The sequence below is a fragment of the Coenobita brevimanus genome, chromosome 71, assembly GCF_032717465.1.
Source record: "Coenobita brevimanus isolate Jiangsu-jjx chromosome 71, ASM3271746v2, whole genome shotgun sequence".
In the NCBI taxonomy this organism is placed as follows: Eukaryota; Metazoa; Arthropoda; class Malacostraca; order Decapoda; family Coenobitidae; genus Coenobita; species Coenobita brevimanus.
In genome coordinates, this window is record NC_137024.1 from 58,786,652 (window position 1) to 58,809,151 (window position 22,500).

The following is a 22,500-nucleotide window of genomic DNA, read 5'->3' on the forward strand; positions in this document are numbered from 1 at the left end:
ACTGTGGATATCTTTATTTTCTGTTTTCTTTCCTCGTTATATGGGTCCCGCCTCATCCCAAAATTAGATAGGAAAAGAAAAAAAAAAATCCATGGCGTTAATGTGTTGTTAATATCTCAGCTACACACCAAGCCACACTCATCCTCCCCTACTACCACCCCTACATCCTCACCTTTCCTCCACACCTCTATTTCAAACTTTCCTCTAAACGTCTATTCGTAACTTCGCATCCCTCCAATCGTAACCTCATCCTCCCTCTTGTACACCTCCCTTGGTCATCTCCGTTTCTTGGTGACGGATATTCAGCTTTACATCCTTCAGTCATTCATTACTTTCTTCCACCGGTCAGTAAATAACTTTCATCCATTTTTGTAACTTTCCACCATCCAGTCCTTCGTAACACTCCTTCATCCCTCCCTCGTTCCTTTCATTCACAGCTCTCCACATCACATCACATCTCCACTGGTTGCCATGGATACATCACCGCCACCACCACCACCACCACCCTGATGCCACACTTGGTCTCACTCCTTGTTTTACACACTTCCCTCCACTGTATCACCCACTGGATACCTTCCCCGTCTTTCTGCCATTCCAAACCCTTGATTCAATTCATAAGGATCAATATACACTTCATATTTGGGTCAGAAATAGGTTATTAATACTTCCATGACAGCCACACCTCACTCAGCCTCCCAATGCAAGGGAACTTCCAGAGGTGCCAAGTGACTCCACAAACATTGTTAAGCATGTATTACGAAGATGCCTGAGAATCGGTAAGCATAAAAATATACAAGAATTGCAATCGAATTGTGAGATTATTGCAAAAACGGCAAAAGTATGGCAGAAAGCTGTTACTAATAAAAATATTAACCTTTACATCTGGCTATAAATATTATAAACTGGTAACTCTACACACCTCGGTAATCAAGTCCTCACATACGGCATTTAAAATATACTGGCAATATTTTAAGATTATGCATTGCTACTTCTTCATTATGCAATGACAAAAGTAAAAAGCATTATCATAAAATAAATATTTTGTCCAAGTAATTTGCTATTCATGACATTTCTCTCTCGTAAGACAATATTCTATTGATATACGGCAACTTCATCAATATGACGTCACGACAACGCCTCGCCCCCTACACAGACAGTGGGGCGGTGGCCATTCACCAAAATTTCGTCAGTTATTTACCATAGCGAAATTTACAACTAGACTTCATTGCCATTATTTTAAGATATTGTATCACAGGGAACATTTTCATATGCCTTCTGTTACTCTGCTGGGAAGATTTAGGCTGGCATAAAGGCGTACAGCTGGGGCAATGAATTCAAATTCCGGCAAATTAAAGTCCCCCTTCTTAGTAGAAAAATCGAGGTGTCTCATAAGCCGCTCCGTCTGGAGCCTGTAGTCTGTTTCGAGCACTGCTAAGAACAATTCGGGTCACTTGTATATAATTCCCTTTATATCAAAGATTATGATATCCTACACAAAAAATTACGTCATAAAATAGTTTTCCTATACGATTACAACATCTTGGTCTAATATTATAGTCTTTTTCTTTCTTAAATTTGGCTAAACCAAGATGTTCGTCTCCTGATAGTGAAGCAGGCGAATCATTACTGACTCATTCGCTACACTTCCCTGCCAACAAAGATGCCACATCCAGGTTCACTGTTCCTTGATAATATATGGTACTGCAGACTATAAGAAAAACAACTAAACGCAAGTATATTAATGGTATATAATTATACTTGACAAAAATATACTGAAACTAAAGTAGAAATCTCTTACTGTCTGTACTGATGGAACTACCTCCGATGCTGGGCATATCTGTGACCTGGCAATACTGACCTTCACTGTTTTTCACCTCTAATTAACTTCATTATCTGTAAACATCACAACTAATTGATGTAATGATCAAAGTAACAATATGTACAGACAAGTACACCAAAGAATCCTGCCCAGAGTCAATATATAAGCCAAAACCGTCATTTGTGTCCCGACCATCGCTGAGTGAGCACCTACACCAATGGCTCCCTAAACACCTTCACAACCAACACCTTACAGCCAGGGGTTTCTCGTTAACGCTCGTAGTCTATGTGGCTTTGGTGATTCCGTAGCAGTTTTCTTTTTGCAAATTATTAACCCTGTTACACCTAAACATTCTGCTGCTTGTTTCTTTTGTAAAATGCGCTCGATATCAAATCAATATGAGTACGACCTTATACAACGTTAATGTCCACCTAGCCAAACTATCTAAACACGTAACGATGAAATGCAAATAAGTCTTCTATACTAATAAGACAACACTTGTGCTATATATCTGGAGTAAGACTCAGACAGATGCCATCTCCGCTGGCCAGCTTCTGGTTGCTAGGATACGGTACACTCAGTGTCGTTGCCAGACGGGTGGCCGCCATGGAACTGGCTACCCAATTGGCCACTCAGATTTACTGTGGAATACAACCATAATAAAGTGTTCTCCTTCTGCCTCTCAATAATTATTCTTGGTCGCTCTTGCCCACTCCATTATTTATATCTATTCTACATCCCGACTCGCATTCATCCGCCCCTACTCCAACCACAGCACAATCCCCTCTCCCCCATCCCTCCAGTCCAAACTCTCTTCATTTTTAATGATAACATTCGCATCCCAACAACCGTCACTTCGTCCTTCTTGTACTACAACAACCTAGGACATCTTCCTTGCTTCTAGAAGCAATTTTATCTCTTGCATCCTCACACGACTCCTAACATTAAACCATCCACTCTTTCGATTCTTTTCACTATCCTATCTCCGGTTTCGTTCCTCTGTTCCTCCCTCCTTCCATTCATTCAGAGCTTTCTTCCCTCCCACCATCAAATCTCCTTTGGTTGCCATGGATACATCACCGCCACCACCACCACCCTGATGCCACACTTGGTCTCACTCCTTGTTTTACACTCTTCCCTCCACTGTATCACCCACTGGATACCTTCCCCGTCTTTCTGCCATTCCAAACCCTTGATTCAATTCATAAGGATCAATATACACTTCATATTTGGGTCAGAAATAGGTTATTAATACTTCGATGACAGCCACACCTCACTCAGCCTCCCAATGCAAGGGAACTTCCAGAGGTGCCAAGTGACTCCACAAACATTGCTAAGCATGTATTACGAAGACGCCTGAGAATCGCTAAGCGCAAAAATACGCAAGACTTGCAATCGAATTGCGGAATTATTGCAAAAACTTGGCAAAAAAATGACAGAAAGCTGTTACTAATAAAAATATTAACCTTTACATCTGGCTATAAATATTATAAACTGGTAACTTCACACACCTCGGTAATCAAGTCATCACATACGGCATTTAAAATATACTGGCAATATTTTAAGATTATGCATTGCTACTTTTTCATTATGCAATGACAAAAGTAAAAAGCATTATCATAAAATAAATATTTTGCCCAAGTAATTTGCTATTCATGACATTTCTCCCTCGTAAGACAATATTCTATTGATATATGGCAACTTCATCAATATGACGTCACGACAACGCCTCGCCCCCTACACAGACAGTGGGGCGGTGGCCATTCACCAAAATTTCGTCAGTTATTTACCATAGCGAAATTTACAACTAGACTTCATTGCCATTATTTTAAGATATTGTATCACAGGGAACATTTTCATATGCCTTCTGTTACTCTGCTGGGAAGATTTAGGCTGGCATAAAGGCGTACAGCTGGGGCAATGAATTCAAATTCCGGCAAATTAAAGTCCCCCTTCTTAGTAGCACAAGTGAGGTGTCTCGTCAGCGATTCGATCTGGAGCCTTTGTTCCCACATCATGGCTCACTGTTCCCTGATAATATATGGAACTGGAAACTATAAGAATAACAATTAAACGCAGGTATATTAAATAAAAATAATTATACTTAACAAAACCATACTGAAACTAAAATACAAATCCCTTATTCTCTGTACTGATGGAACTACCTTCGATTTTGGATAAGTCTGTGACCTGGCAACACTGACCTTCACTGTTTTTCACCTCTAATTAACTTCATTATCTGTAAACATCACAACTAATTGATGTAATGATCAAAGTAACAATATGTACAGACGTGTACACCAAAGAATCCTGCCCAGAGTCAATATATAAGCCAAAACCGTCATTTGTGTCCCGACCATCGCTGAGTGAGCACCTACGCCAATGGCTCCCTAAACACCTTCACAATCAACACCATACAGCCAGGGGTTTCTCGCTAACGCTCGTAGTCTAAATGGCTTTGGTGATTCTGAACCAACTCTTTCTTACGGATTTATTCAGCATAATAGACTTCAGAATTTTGTTGCAATTTTGTTACGTAATATTTTTCGATATCAAAGCGATATCAGTAGCATATTACTGAAGATTAATGTATACCTTGCCAAACTTTACATAGGTAAGGAAGAAATGAAAGGAAGTCTTGTATACGAAAGAGACAACGCTTGTACTGTATATCTGGATTATGACTCAAACAGATGTCATCTTCGCTGGCCAGCTTATGGTTGCTACGATACGCACACTCAGTGTCGCAGCCAGACGGGTGGCCGGCATGGCCATGGTAAAATAACTGTTTTTTAGTTGTTTTACCATGGGCATGGCACTGGCCATCTCTCAAATATAACTGGCCACCCCACTGGCCAAACCAGTTTAACTGTGAAATACCAGTATACCTCCGTTAAGTGTTCTATTTGGATCACTCAATAATTATTCTTGGTCACCCTTTATTTTTTTATTTATTTTTTTGCTACATCCAAACTCACATTCATCATCCCCTACTCCCACTATCACATTCATCATCCCCTACTCCCACTACTATATTCCTACCTCTCCACTCCACACTCTCCTCATTTTTAATCGCAACTTTCTTATCCCGCCAATTATAAATCGTTCTTCTTAAATTACATCTCCTAGGCCATATTTATTGCTTGAAGAAACTGATTCCTCTATAGCATTGTCACACAATTCTTTACTGTCCTCCATCCAGTCTCTGGAATCTTTCCACCATTTAACCTCTGGTTTCTTTCCTGCATCCCTCCCTCCCTCCTTTCATTCATGCGCTTCCTCCCCCCCACTACTACATCTCCACTGGTTGCCATGGATACATCACCGCCACCACCACCACCCTGATGCCACACTTGGTCTCACTCCTTGTTTTACACACTTCCCTCCACTGTATCACCCACTGGATACCTTCCCCGTCTTTCTGCCATTCCAAACCCTTGATTCAATTCATAAGGATCAATATACACTTCATATTTGGATCAGAAATAGGTTATTAATACTTCCATGACAGCCACACCTCACTCAGCCTCCCAATGCAAGGGAACTTCCAGAGGTGCCAAGTGACTCCACAAACATTGCTAAGCAAGTATTACGAAGATGCCTGAGAATCGCTAAGCACAAAAATATGCAAGAATTGCAATCGAATTGCGAGATTATTGCAAAAACTTGGCAAAAAAATGGCAGAAAGCTGTTACTAATAAAAATATTAACCTTTACATCTAGCTATAAATATTATAAACTGGTAACTCCACACAGCACAGGTAATCAAGTCCTCACATACGGCATTTACAAAAACTGGCAATATCTGAAGGTTATCCATTGCTAAATTTTTCGTTATGCACTGACAAAAGTAAAAAGCAGTATGATAAAATAAATATTTTGGCCTTGTAATTTGCTATGCATGATATTTGTCCCCCGTAAGACAAGATTCTACTGACATAAAGCAACTTCATCAATGTGACGTCACGACAACGCCTCGCCCCCTACACAGACAGTGGGGCGGTGGCTGGTCATCAAAATTTCGTCAGTTATTTACCATAGCGAAGTTTACCGCTAGACTTCATTGCCATTATTTTAAGCTTTTACGTAACAGAGACAATTTTCATATGCCTTCTGTTACTGTGCTGGGAAAATTTAGGCTGGCATAAAGGCGCAGTGCTGGGCCAATGAATTAAAATTCCGGCCAACTTAAGTCCCCCTTCTTAGTAGAAAAACTGAGATGTCTCATTAGCCATTCTATCTGGAGCATGTAGTCTGTTTCGAGCACTGCTAAGAACAATTCGGGTCACTTGTATCTAATTCCCTTTATATCGAAAATTTGATATCCTACACAAAGAATTACTCCATACAATAGTTTTCCATTTGGATTACAACAACATAGTCTAAAGTTAGTCTTTTTCCTTTTTACATTTGGCTAAACCAAGATGTTCGTCTCCTGACAGTGAAGCAGGCGAATCATTACTGACTCATTCGATACACTTCCCTGCCGACAAAGATGCCACATCCTGGTTCACTGTTCCTTGATAATATATGGAATGGCACACTGGAAGAAAAACAACTAAACGCAAGTATATTAAAGAAATATAATTATATTTGATAAATATATTCTGAAACTAAAGTACAATTGCCTTAATGTCCGTACTGATGGAACCACCTTCGATGCTGGATAAATCTGTGACCTGGCAATACTGACCTTCACTGTTTTTCACCTCTAATTAACTTCATTATCCGTAAACATCACAACTAATTGATGTAACGATCAAAGTAACAATATGTACAGACGTGTACACCAAAGAATCCTGCCCAGAGTCAATATATAAGCCAAAACCGTCATTTGTGTCCCGACCATCGCTGAGTGAGCACCTACACCAATGGCTCCCTAAACACCTTCACAATCAACACCTTACAGCCAGGGGTTTCTCGCTAACGCTCGTGGTCTATGTGGCTTTGATTTTCCAGCAACTACTTTTAACAATTTATTAACCTTATTACATTTTAATATTATGTTGCTTGCTTCTTTTATAAAATACCTCGATATCAAGAGTAATATGAGTAGCATATAATAGAACGTTAACGTACACCTCGCAAAACCATCTAAATAGGTAACGATGAAGTGCAAATATGTCTTCTATACTAACAAGACAACAACAGTACTGTATATCTGGATTAAGACTCATATGTCATCTCCGCTGGCCAGCTTCCGGTTGCTAAGATACGCTACACTGTGTCGCTGGCGGACGTGCTGGTGGTGGGCGTGGCATTAGTTACACCAAATTTACTGTGGAATACCACCATAACACTGAAAAGTGTTCTCCTTGGGCCTCTCAATAATTATTCTTGGTAGCCCTTGCCCACTCTGTTTTTAAAATCTTTTCTACGTCTCGACTCGCATTCGTCCACCCCTACTCCCACCACAACACAATCCCCTCTCCTCCACCCCTCCAGTCCAGGCTTTTCTCACTTTTAACAGTAACATTCGATCCCACCAATGGTCACTTCGTCCTTCTTTTATTACATCAACCTAGGACATCGTCATTGGTTCTAGAAGCAATTTTATCTCTTGCATCCTCACACGACTCCTACCATTAAACCATTTACTTTTTCGATTCTTTTCACCGTCCAACCTCTGGTTTCTTTCCTCTGCTCCTCTCTCCTTCCCTTCATTCAGAGCTTTCCTCCCTCTCACCATCATACCTCCTCTGGTTGCCATGGATACATCATCATCACCACCACCACCACCCTGATGCCACACTTGGTCTCACTCCTTTTACACACTTCCGTACACAGCCTCACCCAATGGATACCTTCCCTGTCTTTCTGCCATTCCAAACCCTTGATTCAAATCATATCGATATATATTTCATACCTGGGTCAGAAATGGGTTATTATGGCTCCCTTAACACCATCACAACCAACACCTTATGGTCACTGTTTTCACTCTAAGCGTCTCTTTCTATGACACATCACAGGGATAAATGTCAAGACAACAGCAGCAGGAGCAGCCTATCGTAGGCCAAGATTCTGTATATTTCAGTGACTTTGGTGTAGTTCGCATGGGACAAGTGAGCAGGACATGGTCACACAGCGATTAACTGAGTGGACTTACAAAGGCCTTTCGAAGTCCCCCCCACCCCGTCCTTAAAAAAAAAAAAAAAAAAAAAAAAAAAAAAAAAAAAAAAATAAATACTCGAAAAGGGCATTTCTCTAAAAAATATGACAATGCGGAAGATGCTCGAGCATGAATTAGGGTCCGTCGGTGCCTGTGCCTGCAGACGAAATACATCATCATCATCATTATCCGGACCTCCTTTCCAACCCTAGGGCAGGGTGAGGAGTTGCAACGTCCAGACAGCCCATGTTTGCCCAGTTCAATGGGCCACGCTTCCATTCACTCATCATTCAAGCCCCCGGAATCCTGGCTCTATCTAATATAGAATCCTGGCTCTATGTGACAAAATAAACATTTATAACTCCCTGTTAAAACATAACAAAGAAACATAATCCCAATAACGCTTACAATTAATAATATTCTCCAGATAGTGCAAGACACTTACCTGAATGGGTTGTCCGTATCATCAGGCGGGTGGTGGTGGGGCTGTGGATGACTCTTGGGCTGTGATGATGATGGAGGCTGCGAGGTGGACTGACGGGTGACCAGATCCTGCCAGAAGTTGAGTGCCGCAGGTTTGGATGCCCTGCGGGGGGACATGTCTGCGTCACCCTCCAGTGAAGTATTCAGAGATGTGTTCAAGGGGTCGTCTGAGGATTCGTCAAGATTGGTTCGGCCAGGTCCCTGTGAGGAGGGCCCTGGGGAGTGGCTGGGGCGACGCTGGGGGGGAGTTGACCACTGGAACTTATGTGAGGCCCTGAGGGAGTCATATGCCCAGCGGTGTGGGGCAACGCGACGGGGCAGGAGGTTCTCGTAAACTGGGGAGGAGTCACGGGGCGCTGCGGTCATGCTGGGGTGTCGACGAAGGACTCCAGTTGCCGCACCCTCGTCACTGACCCCTGACACCAGTGCACGGCGGTTGGCACTCAGGTCTGGTGTCTTGTCCGGGGCTCCAGCAGGACCATCTGGACCAACGCCAACATCTGTGGTCATAAAAGCATTGTTATTTTCTCTCTCCCTGAAGCTACCACATATTTATGAATTGCAGCAGTTGGCCTGAACTCCACATACACCTGCTGGATGGATATATACGAATCAAACACATTCAAAGAGTGGAACCACAGTCTTATCTTATGTGGCAGGGTAGTGGAGTGTGTGTGATGGTGCGGGTGGTAGGCTGAGGGGAATTTAAATGTGTGGCAGGAGTGTTACAGTAGCCACCTACCATCAAAATACAGTATAACAGAATATTTACAGAATCCATTAATATGTGACGGTGTAATCATACCCTGTGTGGCGGGGTAGTGGAGTGTGTGCGATGGTGCGGGTGCGGGTTGTGGTGGTGGTGGTGGGGGCGCTGCCTTCACACTCTGCGGCTTGTAGTGTGCGGCCAGGGCAAGGATGACCCGCATGATGCTCTTCAGGTTGCCCTCCGCCACCTCCTTGCTGGTGATGTGCGTCATGCGGATGCGTTTGGCCGCCATGAAGGACAGTACGCGTTCCAGGTTGTCCCGGGATACCTGTGGCGTGGCGGCGTCCTCCCGCGATATCCCAGCCACACGTTCACCAGCTGTGGAATTGGGGAGGGTTAAGATCAGAGATGACTGGGTGGTCTGGGATTAGTGGAGTACGGGTCTATCTATCTATCGATCTATCCGTGTCTGTGTGTATCTTGATGCTTTAATGACAAAGGGAAAACAGGCGCTTTTTCTTTTTCCTCTCTCCGCTTTCTTCCCTTTCCTCAACATGAAGAAAATGTCTCTACTTTCTTCACATTGCTTTCATGGAGGGAATATTGTCTCCTCTCGCCCCCTCTCCTTCTCTCTCTAAGCATCAATACTCACAAATAATCTCTATATTGTCTTCAAACACCAATTAACTATTCATTATTATTCCTCCACCTACCCTTCCTACTACCCATTTACCTATCTTATCTATCTACCCACGAATACTCACAAATAATCTCTATAAGGTCAGCAAACACCACTCCGCTCTGAAGGTCTCTGCGCAGGTCTGAGATGAGTGGTCCTCCTCTCTTGCGCAGCTGTGAGTTCACCCACGCAACGTAGGCCTGTGTGGGGGAGAGTAGGAGTGAGCGTGTGCTTGGCTGAAAATGCGTGAGAGAGCGGAAGAGTGAGTAACAGTGGGTTGGTAAATAACTGAGATGGTATGTGAGTGGGAAATTATTAAAATCTCTGGAATTAGTTGCTCCTGATCTGTCCTGACCTCTAATCTGTAGTGCCCTATTGACCAGCTTCATTCCCTACCCTGCCCTGACCTACCCTACTGCCTTGCTCCATCCCCTGCCTTGCCCTACCCTACTGTATCCTACCCTGCTGACCTGCCTCAATCTCTGCCTTGTCCTTCATTACTTTGCTGACCTGCACTGCTCTACCCTAGCCTGCTGAACCGCTCCATTCCCCTGCCTTACCTTGCTGACCTGTTTAATCTCCAGCCCTGACATCCTAAGTACCCTCCCCAGCGCCTCACCTGCAGCTGCTGTGTCCACTCCATCCACGACACTGATGCTGGGGCTGACGTGGTGGCTGTGGTGGCTGCGGTGCATCCGTCACCCCGCCGCTGGTCATCCGCCCCGTCACCCCCCCTAGAGAGGCGACGTTGGCTGGCCGGGGCGTCACTCACCCGCAAGCACTCGCTGGCATCACCCCCACCCCTGTCCCCACCCCCGCCCCACGACTCCAGCCCAGCCTCCGTTAGCGGCCGTCTACTCCTGCGGTCGTCAGGGTTGCGGCCACGTCCCAGTCGGTCGTCAAGATGGTCCGGGAAGGCTCGGTGGTCCCTGGTGTCCCGGAAGTCCCGCGGAAGGCTGATGTCCCGGTAGCGGCGGGTGTGTGGGGGGTCCCGGGGCTGTCCCAGGTCCCGTGACATTCTGTTTGCCCCGCCGCCCCGCTCACCCGACTCCTCGATCTCAGCATAGCGGGGCTGTGGGTCAGGCTGGGGGTACACACTGTCAGATAACAGAGCCCCTTCTGGGGATGCACTTCGGGGCAGCCCCACGGGGGTGGAATGGTGATGGGGTGGGCCTGGGGGGGATTCTGAGGGGGATAAAGGACTGGTGTGAGTGTGTTGGCGGGACTGGGTGGTGTGTGGGGTGGGTGCGGGGCCGGGGACAGGCTGCTTAGCTGGTCTGATGGTGGGATAGTGTGGAGATGACGCTGACGATGCTGATGACAGTGACAGTGGCGAGGCACGAGCATGGGCCAGGTCCTCACTGGACTCATACTGTTCCTCTGGACCTGGCACTGGACCTACCTCTGGGGAGTCCGACCCACGACCAAGGTCCTCACCTAGGGCGGGGGCCGGCATGGAATCGAAGCCAGAGTCTGGCTCCCGTGTGGACCAGCGGTGGTGGTGTTGGTGCTGGGATGGCAGCCACGTGTCCCGCGGGCCCACGGAGTGCCGACGCTCCCATCGCTCCCTCCCATCCTGCCCCGTCAAACTCTCAGGCCCCGCCCCTGTGCCATCCAGGTGGCAGGAGGCCCGTATGTCCCGTGGGGGCGGGGGCTGCATGTATGGGGAACGGGTGAGGGGCGGCGGCGGTGGCTGGTGTCGTGAGTATGGCGGGGGCTGGCGGGAGGCGGGTGGCGGATTAGAGGGTGAGCGAAACCTGGCATCCTCCCTCACCAGGCCGCGTCGGGGCAGCGTGCACGTCCCCGGGGCGTCACGCCAGCCTTCATCCTGCCCCGTCCCTACCCCGACCCCCCCTGGCACTGGGGGCAGGGGCTGCTGTGGGGGTTGGGGCAGCTGGGAGGCGTGGGGGGGTACCGGTGGGGGTGGGTGGGACGGTAGTGGGGGCGGCACCTCACCTCTCACACTGTAACAAAAAGAGTATATCATCAGCAAACAACAGAATATCATACTGCCACCACTCTCCTTGCACTACTACTACTGACTCACCACCACCACACCATATACATCATCGTCAAAACCATATCCTTAGTATTATAAATCTGCACAAACCCAGACACAGCAAAAGGAAGAGCACAAACGTTAAACATCATCATCGTCATCATCATCATCATCCTTGCCCTATCTGAATCTGATTATTATACAGTACATGGGCTGGGTAGGACTCTGAGAGAGAGAGAGAGAGAGAGAGAGAGAGAGAGAGAGAGAGAGGTAATATCCAAAAATAACATCAAACAAGGTAAGCTAGAAAAGGTAAACATTCTTGACAAACATGGCGGCATGTGAAGAGGAAAGGATCATCATCATCATCATCATCATCATTATCATCATCATTATCACTCTCCAAAACTGAACAAAATCCTCTAGTGGTATCAATTATAAACGTTGTTGTTGTTATTGTTCATTTGAAACGTGAACCCAGTGGACTTCAGACTGTCAATTCCCATTCTTTAATCCACCATCGTCCTTTTGGGGGATGGGGAGGAAGCAGGGGGGTCTTTCGTATAACCTGGCTGATTATACTGATGCCACCACGCGAAGGCCGCCCTCTCCAGAACCACACAATTTGGAGACAGTGTACAGGAACTTCTGCCCGCGACTGTACACTGTCCTCTCCACCATGGGTAATATCCTGGAGGGGAGGAAGGGTGACGTCCTGTGAAGAAACCCAAAAATCGTGGAAAAGGATGGAGTCAGCATCATCTTAAATTCTCAATATATCTCTTTTGCTAAATAGGAAAGAAAACCAAGAGAAGGATGCGCTACATTCGTCAGAGTATTATTATTATTATAACTACTACTACAACTACTACTGTTGTTATTACTACTACTACTATTACTACTACATCTACTTCTACTACTACTACTACTACTACTGCTATCCGTACATTGGACAGAAGTCATGATGATGATGATGACGGCGATGACGATGATAGTATTATTTTCATTTTTCCCTCACCTCTTAAGTAATTAGTCAAGCACAGAAATAAACAGAGAGGGGGAGGAATGCGGGAGGAGGATAGGGCGGGGTGACAGGTGGAGAGAGAGAGAGAGAGAGAGAGAGAGAGAGAGAGAGAGAGTCGGGCTCAAATTGTTTTATCTTCACACCAAGACACATGGTACTGATGATGATGATGATGATGATGATGATGATGATGATGATGATGATGAGTGGTCTAATATAACGAAAATAGGCCCAATGACTCCTATGAGAAATTCCCATGATAAAAATGCCTGATTGTACAGGTATGTGCATTGCTCCGCTCTCATTATACTGCAATACCGTGTGTGTGTGTGTGTGTGTGTGTGTGTGTGTGTGTGTGTGTGTGTGTGTGTGTGTGTGTGTGTACAGTCACAGTTAATTACACTTTCACGTCTGGAATTTCAAAATTATGAAGAGAAATTCAAATCCTCTCAAACTTATCTTTATTCAACGATTTTTTAAATATATATTCTATACATCTAAATAATACTATAGAAAACAAAACTTAAAATATATTTGGTGTCGAAAAGACGTCGCTCCGAAACCGGTCAGCCATAATGTAAACAAAGAGACTCGTTCCAGCTCCTTATCTCTATGTCACGCGGGCCTTTGTGTCTAGCCAGTTGAGCCTCACAGGTGCTGGGATGCCTCGATCAACAATGGCCGCCGTTTAAATGAGTCGGCGGGCATTAATTACGTTCATTTTATAAGCCTAACCGAGAATATGGACTTATAAACATTCACTTAGGCTTATTCGATCTTTAATTTGCTGTTTTGTGTGTGTTTCTTATATATTGAGGGAATAAAGGTGAAAAGTATGGCTAAATCTCGTCTTCAGCCATTTCTGCTCGTTAAATTACCTCTTGTGATACCACAGACGATGCTACGGTGTTCAGTTACTAATAATTCTTCTTTCTGAAGCACCTAATGCCTTGTGTCTTACTGTGCCTTTTGTGTTTACTACTTGTTGTAATGATACTACACAACACTTCTCCACGTACTACCAATAATTCACCAAAAAAAAAAAAAAAAAAAAAAAAAATTATATTACTACTACTACTACTACAACTACTGCTAGCGTACTACTATACACGATATGAGAACAAAGATCTATAATTTTTCCAAAAACCATGACTATGCATAAACTTTGACAATAATAAACTGAGTGACTTCAAGGTTAGTCGGCCAAGAAACAGTCTGTGATATAGTAGATAACTCACACACACACACACACACACACACACACACACACACGAGAGAGAGAGAGAGAGAGAGAGAGAGAGAGAGAGAGAGAGAGGCTCTTTTTCCTGACGCACGCACTTAACACTGTCACCTTCTGCAATACCAGCCGTGTGTGTGTGTGTGTGTGTGTGTGTGTGTGTGTGTGTGTGTGTGTGTGTGTGTGTGTGTGTGTGTGTGTGTGTGTGTGTGTGTGTGTGTGTGTGTGTGAGTTCCAGTGTCAGGGATCTAGAGGGTGAGAAAATAAACACTTGTCCAAATTAGCACTACTTCCCAAGAGAAAGTGAGCGAGTGAGAGAGAGATCTTTGCGTTACATCTTCACAACCACCATCTCTCTCTCTCTCTCTCTCTCTCTCTCCCTCTCTCTCTCTCTAATTGTAAAAAGAAACCCCATCTGACCCAAAATATCCGAACAAAAAAAGGGAGAAAACGAATCAATTTAAACCTCCCGCCATTCTCGACCACCCACGACCGGACGCGCTCAATTACCCAAAATAACCCGTGAAAAACAAATTAATTTAGTTTGGGGAGAACCTCTTAATTTTACGGGTTAAACTGGTAATAATTGGCCTGTTTGGAGAGAGAGAGAGAGAGAGGAGGAACTCATATAAGCTGTTATAATTTTTTTACGTGCCGACTCTCTCTCTCTCTCTCTCTCTCTCTCTTTCTCTCATAAGAAAACACGCATATTTCCACTCTCCCCATCCTTACCCTTGTATCCCAGAAAGATGATGGTTGTTGTGGTTGTGGTGGTGGTAGTTGTGGTTGAGATGACTGGTTGTAGCTCCACGGTTGTTAAGAGATCCAATGGTTGTATCCCTGTGGTTGTAGTTGTGGTTGTGTGGTAGGCGGTGGTGTGGTAGGGGGTTGTGGTGGGACTTATCTTGGCTGCTATGGTCCTGAGTCACTGTCCTTTGGTTGGGATTTCCGCCTCTATGGTCGTGAAAGGTATTTTGGTTGGAACTGTGGTCTTGGTATTTCTTCTGGTTGTGGTAGTTTGGTATCTTTTTATCCTGGATGTGTGGTTTCTCTGGTATCTGCGGTATTTTCTCCCGATTCTGGTGGTTTTTCTCTTGGTATTGCGGTTTCTTGTCCTGGCTGTGTGGTTTCTTATCCTGGTTAAGTGGTTTCTTATCCTGGTTGTGTGGTTTCTTGTCCCGGTTAAGTGGTTTCTTGTCTTGGTTAAGTGGTTTCTTGTCCCGGTTAAGTGGTTTCTTGTCTTGGTTAAGTGGTTTCTTTTTCTGACTGTGATTTTCTTTTTCAAGGCTGTGTATGGCTGGCTCGCTCCTGTATAACCTTCCCCTGGCCCCCCTCTGCCCCCCGCCGCCCCCCTTTGCTCCGTAGGGGGGTGGGGGGCGCGTGCTTTTACCCCCACCCCCGCCCCCACCCCCACCACGCCGGTCTAACAGAAGGTTGGCCAAGACGCGACAGGCTTCCAGTTTCATGGCTGTGGTGGTTGTGGTAGTTGTGGTAGTGGTTGTGGTTGTTGATATGGTTGTTAATACATCAATGGGGTGGGTCAAGAGAGAATGGGGTGGTGGTGGCTGTGGTGATGGTGGTGGTAGCTGTGGTTAAAATGCAGTAGGTGGTCGGGAGGTGGTTGTGGTACAGGTTGTTGTAGTTGTGGTTATGAATCCTGGTAGTTGTGGTAGCTCTTTACAAACACCCGCATCACGTTTTCTATATCCCAAGCTCCTTCGTTTTCTGTTCAGGCGGGAAGGGAAAAATGTCCTTTCTTTCCTACGTATTTTTTTCTCCTTGTTTGTTTCTCCAAGACGCAGCTGTCGACGATGAGGAGGGATGGAGGGGCCGTGAAGAGATGGAGGAGGGGTTGGAGAGACGGAGGAAAGAGGTGGAGAGAGGAGGAGAGAGCGGTGAATTACTCAGCATATGCCTCTGTTCACTTCTCACTTCACGTTCCTCCAACTCTTATTCTCTCTAATCCTCTCTCTCTTTTTTCTCACCTTCCTCTCTCACTCTCAAGCCCTCTCTCAATTTATCTATTTTTCATTCATTCTCGTCTCACTTTTCTCAAAATCACATAAACTTTCTTTCTTTTCGTTATGTAAATTCTCCTCAACTTCGTCCTTTTCCAATAAGATTAATTTAAATATTGTTTCCGTTAAAAATCGAGTGATCAGATTTTCAAATATTTTTAACTGTTTATCCTCATCAAACTGTTTCCATGATAACGACTAAATCTTAAAAATTAAATATAATTTTTACATAATTCTTTTCATATTCCTGATGGCTTTGTAACTTTAATTTATATGACACAAAATGGAAATACAGAATAATAGAATGTAAGATGGAGAGGAAAATGTGTGTGTGTGTGTGTGTGTGTGTGTATGTGTGAGAGAGAGAGGGAGAGAGAGAGAGAGAGAGAGAGAGAGAGAGAGAATTATGTGTAGTATCGTGTATGTATATGTGTCTGTGTACGCGTGTGTAGGCTAGTTGTAAGTGTGTGTAAGTGAGTGTGTCTATGTGTAACCTTGACCCTGGTGTACACAGGTCCACTCCTCTTCCGCTCACCACTCCCACGCTCACCAGGCTCATCACAACTCTCACGCTCCCTCTCGCTACGTACACGCTCCATTACACACTCTCAAGCTCCCTGCACTTCTCTTCCTTTTCTTTCCCCTTCAGAAAACCACTTACAACGCTGGGTGGTAACCATACAACCAAATAATGGGGTGATGTGGTCAACTATGGCACCCCTGTTAACTAACTGATGACGCATATGCGGCGACCACCCAGGAGCCAAATCTCCACACTAACCCTGCAGAGGCGGTTGCTTGCTTGTGGTTGATGGGTATGCTCGGTCAAACAAACCAGGGTTACTCAACAACATACTAGAGGTGAGAGAGAATATTACCCGCGTATTCCCTGCGCGTGGAGAGAGAGAGAGAGAGAGAGAGAGAGAGAGAGAGAGAGAGAGAGAGAGAGAGAGAGACAAGATGAGTGACTGAGTATTGCGTGTGAGAAAATGAGTGTGAGAAAACGGAAACTAGGGCATCCTGCCAGGTGAGAGACGGGGGGGAGGGAGAGAAGGAGAGAAGAGGGAAGGGAAGGAGGGAGAGGGAGAGGAAGAGGGAAGGGGAGGAGGGAGGGAGGGAGAGGGAAGGGAAGGAGGGAGGGAGAGGGAGGAAAGGGAGAAGGAAGAAGGGTTACTACATGAGGAGACGTTACACAGAAATTGGCACCTCATAGAAAACGGGGAGAGGGAAAGGCAATAGTCTTGTCACTCTAACTTGGTCTAAAATTTAAGCTAAGTTGCTAGATGATATTAACACTAGAATGATGCTAGTCACGAAGAAGTGCTATGAAAAAGGATAGAGCCGTAGCATTGTCTTTTTCACCCTCTGAGCAAGGTACGGGAACTATGATGCAAAGGGACGAAAATCTAGGCCAAGTTAAGGTGAAAGCACTAGAGTTACCCACGTATTCTCTGCGGGACGTAAAAATATCACCAATAAAAATCGACTATTCTAACCTGAAAAAGATCCCTAACCCCTCTCAGCTCAGATGTTGGCCAAATGTAGTCAGACTGGAGGGTTGATATGACCAGTAACCAAGGAGACTCATTTCATATTTCATAACTATGACCCACTGGATTTCAAGCGACCGACGTAGTATTATAGTGCTGTGAGTGTGCCAGTGCCGTCAGATGAAGAAACTACAGTGCCTTAAGATGCTATTATAAGACAAAGTATTATTTTAAAATCTTACAGTATTCGGCTCATTGTCACTTCGGCTCCACGGAGAAATCGACTTATTATTAGACAACTCGGCCTGGTGTTCCGTTCGGCGCGCTGGGAATACAACACCAAAATTACCGAGAAAAAAGTTTATTATAATCCACGGATTCGTTTCTCCCGTGACGAAATCTCCAGTTAATACGCGTGGCGAGGCCGAGGTGGTTACGAGGCTGCTGTACCGAGGCCGAATGGTACAAAAATACACCACAACATAACGTTCCCTGCAACTTTCCAAGAGTTTATGGCGATTAGCAGTTTGAATTTGTGTGTGTGTGTGTGTGTGTGTGTGTGTGTGTGTGTGTGTGTGTGTGTCGAGAGTAGGAGGAGGAGTAGAAAATACAGACATGCGATTTTAAAAACTTCAATGATTTTCCTGAACCGGTCATTATCATCATCATCATCATCATCATCCCCTCCCCACACAATCTGTAATCACTAGGAGTTGTGGAGTGGAACCAGATCCTTCATTCATTTCCTTCAATGTAATTCATTCATTCATTTTTCTCTTCATCTTCTTCCTTCCTTCCTTCAATTCCTTCCTAATGTTCATAATCTTAACCTGTTTTCAAGGTCCATTCTTCCTTCAGTTTCCTTCATTCATTTTCCTGCCCTTCCTTCCTTCCTTCACTCATTTTATTCATCTGTACATTCATCCTTCCTAATTCCTTCATTTCTGTCTCTCTTCATTATCAGTCTTTCTCCTTCCTTCATTCCTTCCATTATTTTCATTCTTTCCGTTATTCTCTCTCTCTCTCTCTCTCAAAACCGACAGAAAAACTTGAAATATTGTCGCGCCGAAAAAAAGAAGACCCGAAATGGTGGCGTGGGAATGAGAGAGAGAGAGAGAGAGAGAGAGAGAGAGAGACCCCTACTTTACGCACTTATAATTTGCTTTTAATTCTACTTTTATTTCTTTTTAGTTCTGTAACTTAACTAATCCCCCCCCCCTCTCTCTCTCTCTTTCTCTCATTATTCCGTTTCTATCCCATTGTTATTATTATTATTATTATTATTATACCACCGTCAATTATTCTTTAACTCCTTATCATTATCAATACTTCTTTCACTTTCATCATCATCATCATCATCATCAGTACCATATTCCTTTATCAATATCCATCACCGTCATCACCATCATCAAAAGCATCACTTATTTTATGCCATCCTTTTGATCAGTCTCGTTCACTATCATCACTATCACTATAAGGATGCTCACTAATCTTACTTTCCTCACTTTCACAAGCCGTAGTGCCTTGATAGTGACCCTCCCTCATGTTCATCACTTTCACTAACCTGTATCCTTATTCAGTTCAATGTAATGGTGCAATGTTCAATATATCATCGTCACTTTCGACTGTCACCATCACTTTCACTCACCAATCACAGTGTCACATTCTAGATCACTTTCACCACCATTTGTACTATAATACGCTCACCATCAAGTTCATTTTCACTCACCATCATCAAAGTGTCATATCCATCACTATCACCATCATTTTCACCTGTATGCTCTCACCATCACGTTCATTTTCACTCGGCACCATCAAGCGTCATATCAGTCACTTTCACCATCATCTCAATCTACATTCCCTCATTCTGATATACTCATTTTCACTCACTCTCATCTAGTGTCATTGTCTGTCACTTTCACCACGCTCACCATCACGATCACGTTCACCTTCATTTGTCAGGTGTCATTTTCACTTGCTGTCACTATCATCTTCATATTCACTATTATTTATCCCATTTAACTCGTTCATTATCACTCATTATCACTTTCATCTTCACTTAGTTTAATCACTATCATTTTCACCCACACTAGCTCTTATCACCAAAATAATCACGTCAATGTATCATCGCCATCACCATCACTATCACCATCAGTCACTATCATCACCCCATCACTCACTATCTCAATCCAATGTTACCCCCACTTTCACCATCTCACTATCAACATCAATATCACTTTCCCCCTCACTCTCACTATCACCATCCTCACTATTAACCAACCTCACTATCACTCCTCTCTCATTCGCTATCACCTTCACCTCACTATCACGGAGGAGCGAGGGAGGAAGACTGAGAGGGAGGGAGGTAGGAGGAAGACTGACCTTCCTCTTTCTCTCTCTCTCTCTCTCTCTCTCTCTCTCTCGTTGCCTGTTCCTCCTTGCTCACTCATTCACTCATTTTTCTTGTATTCTCTTAACTGGAATGTCACTGAGAGAGAGAGAGAGAGAGAGAGAGAGAGAGAGAGAGACAGACAGACAGAGAGAGAGAGAGAGAGAGAGACAGAGAGAGAGAGAGAGAGAGGGGGGGGGTGCTGGCAGTAGTAACAAAAAAAAATGGTCTGGAAGCATAAAAAACAAATAATAATAATAATAATAATAAGGATGATAACGATGATGATGATGATGATGATGATAATAATAATAATAATAATAATAATAATAATAATAATAATAATAATCCGCAGTCCAATTCCACCCAATTACCTTCTCCTATTTCGTCACAGCCAATTTCACCTTAACCCTTTCAGACCGAGGCAAGGCTGGATCAATCAACCCCTTAACAACGTTCAGGCACCTGTTTATCCTTGCTGGAGGGGTTAGATATATTAAAATTTGACTAGTAACCAAGGAGACTCATCCCTACCTCAAGGAAGATTATAAGAGTAGTATGAGTTTAATGGAATGTATTATGATTTTGTCTTTCTCTTCACAATACAGTAAATTGTATGATGGTTGTATAGTGTATGAGAGAGAAATACAGCACGTGTATTACTGAAAGGAAGCATTTCTTTTGTCCACTTGTAACACCTCCCTCCCCTCTCCTCTCCACACCCCCACCCCTCCTCCTTCCCCCTACCTACACCCCCTCCCTTTCCTCCTTTTCTCCTCTCCTCCCCCTCCTTATCCCCCTTTCCTCCCATTCCCTTTCCTACTCTCCTTTCCCTACCTACACCTCCTCCTTTCTCAACATTCCCTACTTTTCCTCATCTCCTCCCCTCCCTTTCCTCTTCCTTCCTCCTCTCCTCCCCCTCCCTTTCCTCTCCCTTCTCCCCTTCCCTCCACACTTTTACCTCCCTCCCTCCATTTATCATGCCTCCAAGTCAATGACAATCACACAAAACCATTATTTTTTTTAATGTTAAAAAAAAAAAAAAAAAAAAAAAAAAAAAAAAACAGCTTAAGGCACTGTTGAAAGTGTTGTACCTACTCTATCTATCCATATCTATCTACCTATCTATTTGTGTCTATCTATCTATCGATCTATCTATATATCAATCCCTATTTACCTACTTTATCAATCTATCAATATCTTTACCTATCAATATATATTTTATCTACCTACCTAACTATCCATCTATTAACCAATCTATCTATAAATGCAGTCCTCCTTACTAGTTAGAGATATCACACACACACACACACACACACACACACACACACACACACACACACACCTTTCACATCAAAGAAGAGGAGACTGACAAATTACCTTCCTATGTTAAATCTAAGCTACAGAATTTTCCTGTTATATATACTGGATTTTTGAGTATACATAACGAAAAAAAATATGGCTACTTATAAAAAAAAAAACTATATATACCGTCAATGAAAAAATTAACATTGATTATAAAGCCTTCAACTCAAGCCCTAAAGATATATTGAATTGAGAAACGGTGAATCTTGGCATTCATATCTGTATTTCTTCGTATCAGAGAAACATAATTGTGTGTACCTAACTAACTGTCTATCTATGTATAATATATATAGAAACATAGACATATAGATAGAATATGAGTCAGACAGATAGATAGATAGATATACAGATAGACATAAAAGACAGACAGACTGACATGGAGAGACAAAAAGGTTTGAAAGCATAATCTGTTGAGTAACTACATAAATTACCAGACCAAAGAAGGAAGGAAGGAACGGGAGGGAGGGTGGAAGGTAGAAGGATAAGCACCGAGGTGTGTGTGTGTGTGTGTGTGTGTGTGTGTGTGTGTGTGTGTGTGTGTGTGTGTGTGTGTATAAAATGTACATAGTGAAGGAGTGACTTAGGTATATGTGTGTAAAGTGTGGTGTCATCCTCCACACACAATGTCACCACAAGGACACTCACCACAACTACCACCACTACTACCACTACCCCATCCCTCCCCTCTTACCTAGCTCATTCCCCTCCCCCTCCTACGCCACCCCCTCCCCTTCCCTCACCACCCCGTAGTCTTTCCTCATCACCCCCTGCCTCTTTCTCACTTCCCTCTCGCTTTCCTCCATCACTCTCTCTTTTCCTTTCCTTCCACTTATCATTCACTCTCCTTTTTTCTCCCTCTCCTCTCTTCCTTCACCCCCTCCCCCTCCACTCAACACCTCTCCCCCTCCTTTCCTCCCCCTCTGTTCTCCTCCTCATACACTTTCCTTCCCTATCATCACCCCTTTTCTCTCCTCTCTCCTTCACCCCCTCCTCCTTTCTTCTCCTTCTTGTTCACCCTCCTTTTATTCTCCTTTCCCTCTCTCTAATCATTCTTTCGCTCATTAACACCCCTCCTCTCTGCTTCCCCCCCCTCTCACTCCCTCCTCCTTCTATTTACCTCCTCCAGCTCTCCCTCCCCTCCCCCTCCCCCCCAAATCATCACCACCACCAGCACGTGTC

The 22,500-nt window shown here is 44.2% G+C and overlaps 1 protein-coding gene across 1 annotated transcript in view; it reads right to left on the reverse strand.

The window, feature by feature from the left end:
• The window catches only part of LOC145406805 (uncharacterized), an 87,129-nt gene that overhangs the window by 19,968 nt on the left and 44,661 nt on the right, over positions 1-22,500 (reverse strand). The window contains exons 3-8 of the mRNA XM_080277902.1: positions 16,859-16,932; positions 14,960-15,527; positions 10,419-11,763; positions 9,885-9,999; positions 9,217-9,498; positions 8,374-8,911 (exon numbers count right to left, since the gene is read on the reverse strand). Of these exons, the coding sequence (XP_080134028.1) occupies positions 8,374-8,911; positions 9,217-9,498; positions 9,885-9,999; positions 10,419-11,763; positions 14,960-15,527; positions 16,859-16,932 (2,922 nt within the window). The remainder of the gene's footprint in view (positions 1-8,373; positions 8,912-9,216; positions 9,499-9,884; positions 10,000-10,418; positions 11,764-14,959; positions 15,528-16,858; positions 16,933-22,500) is intronic.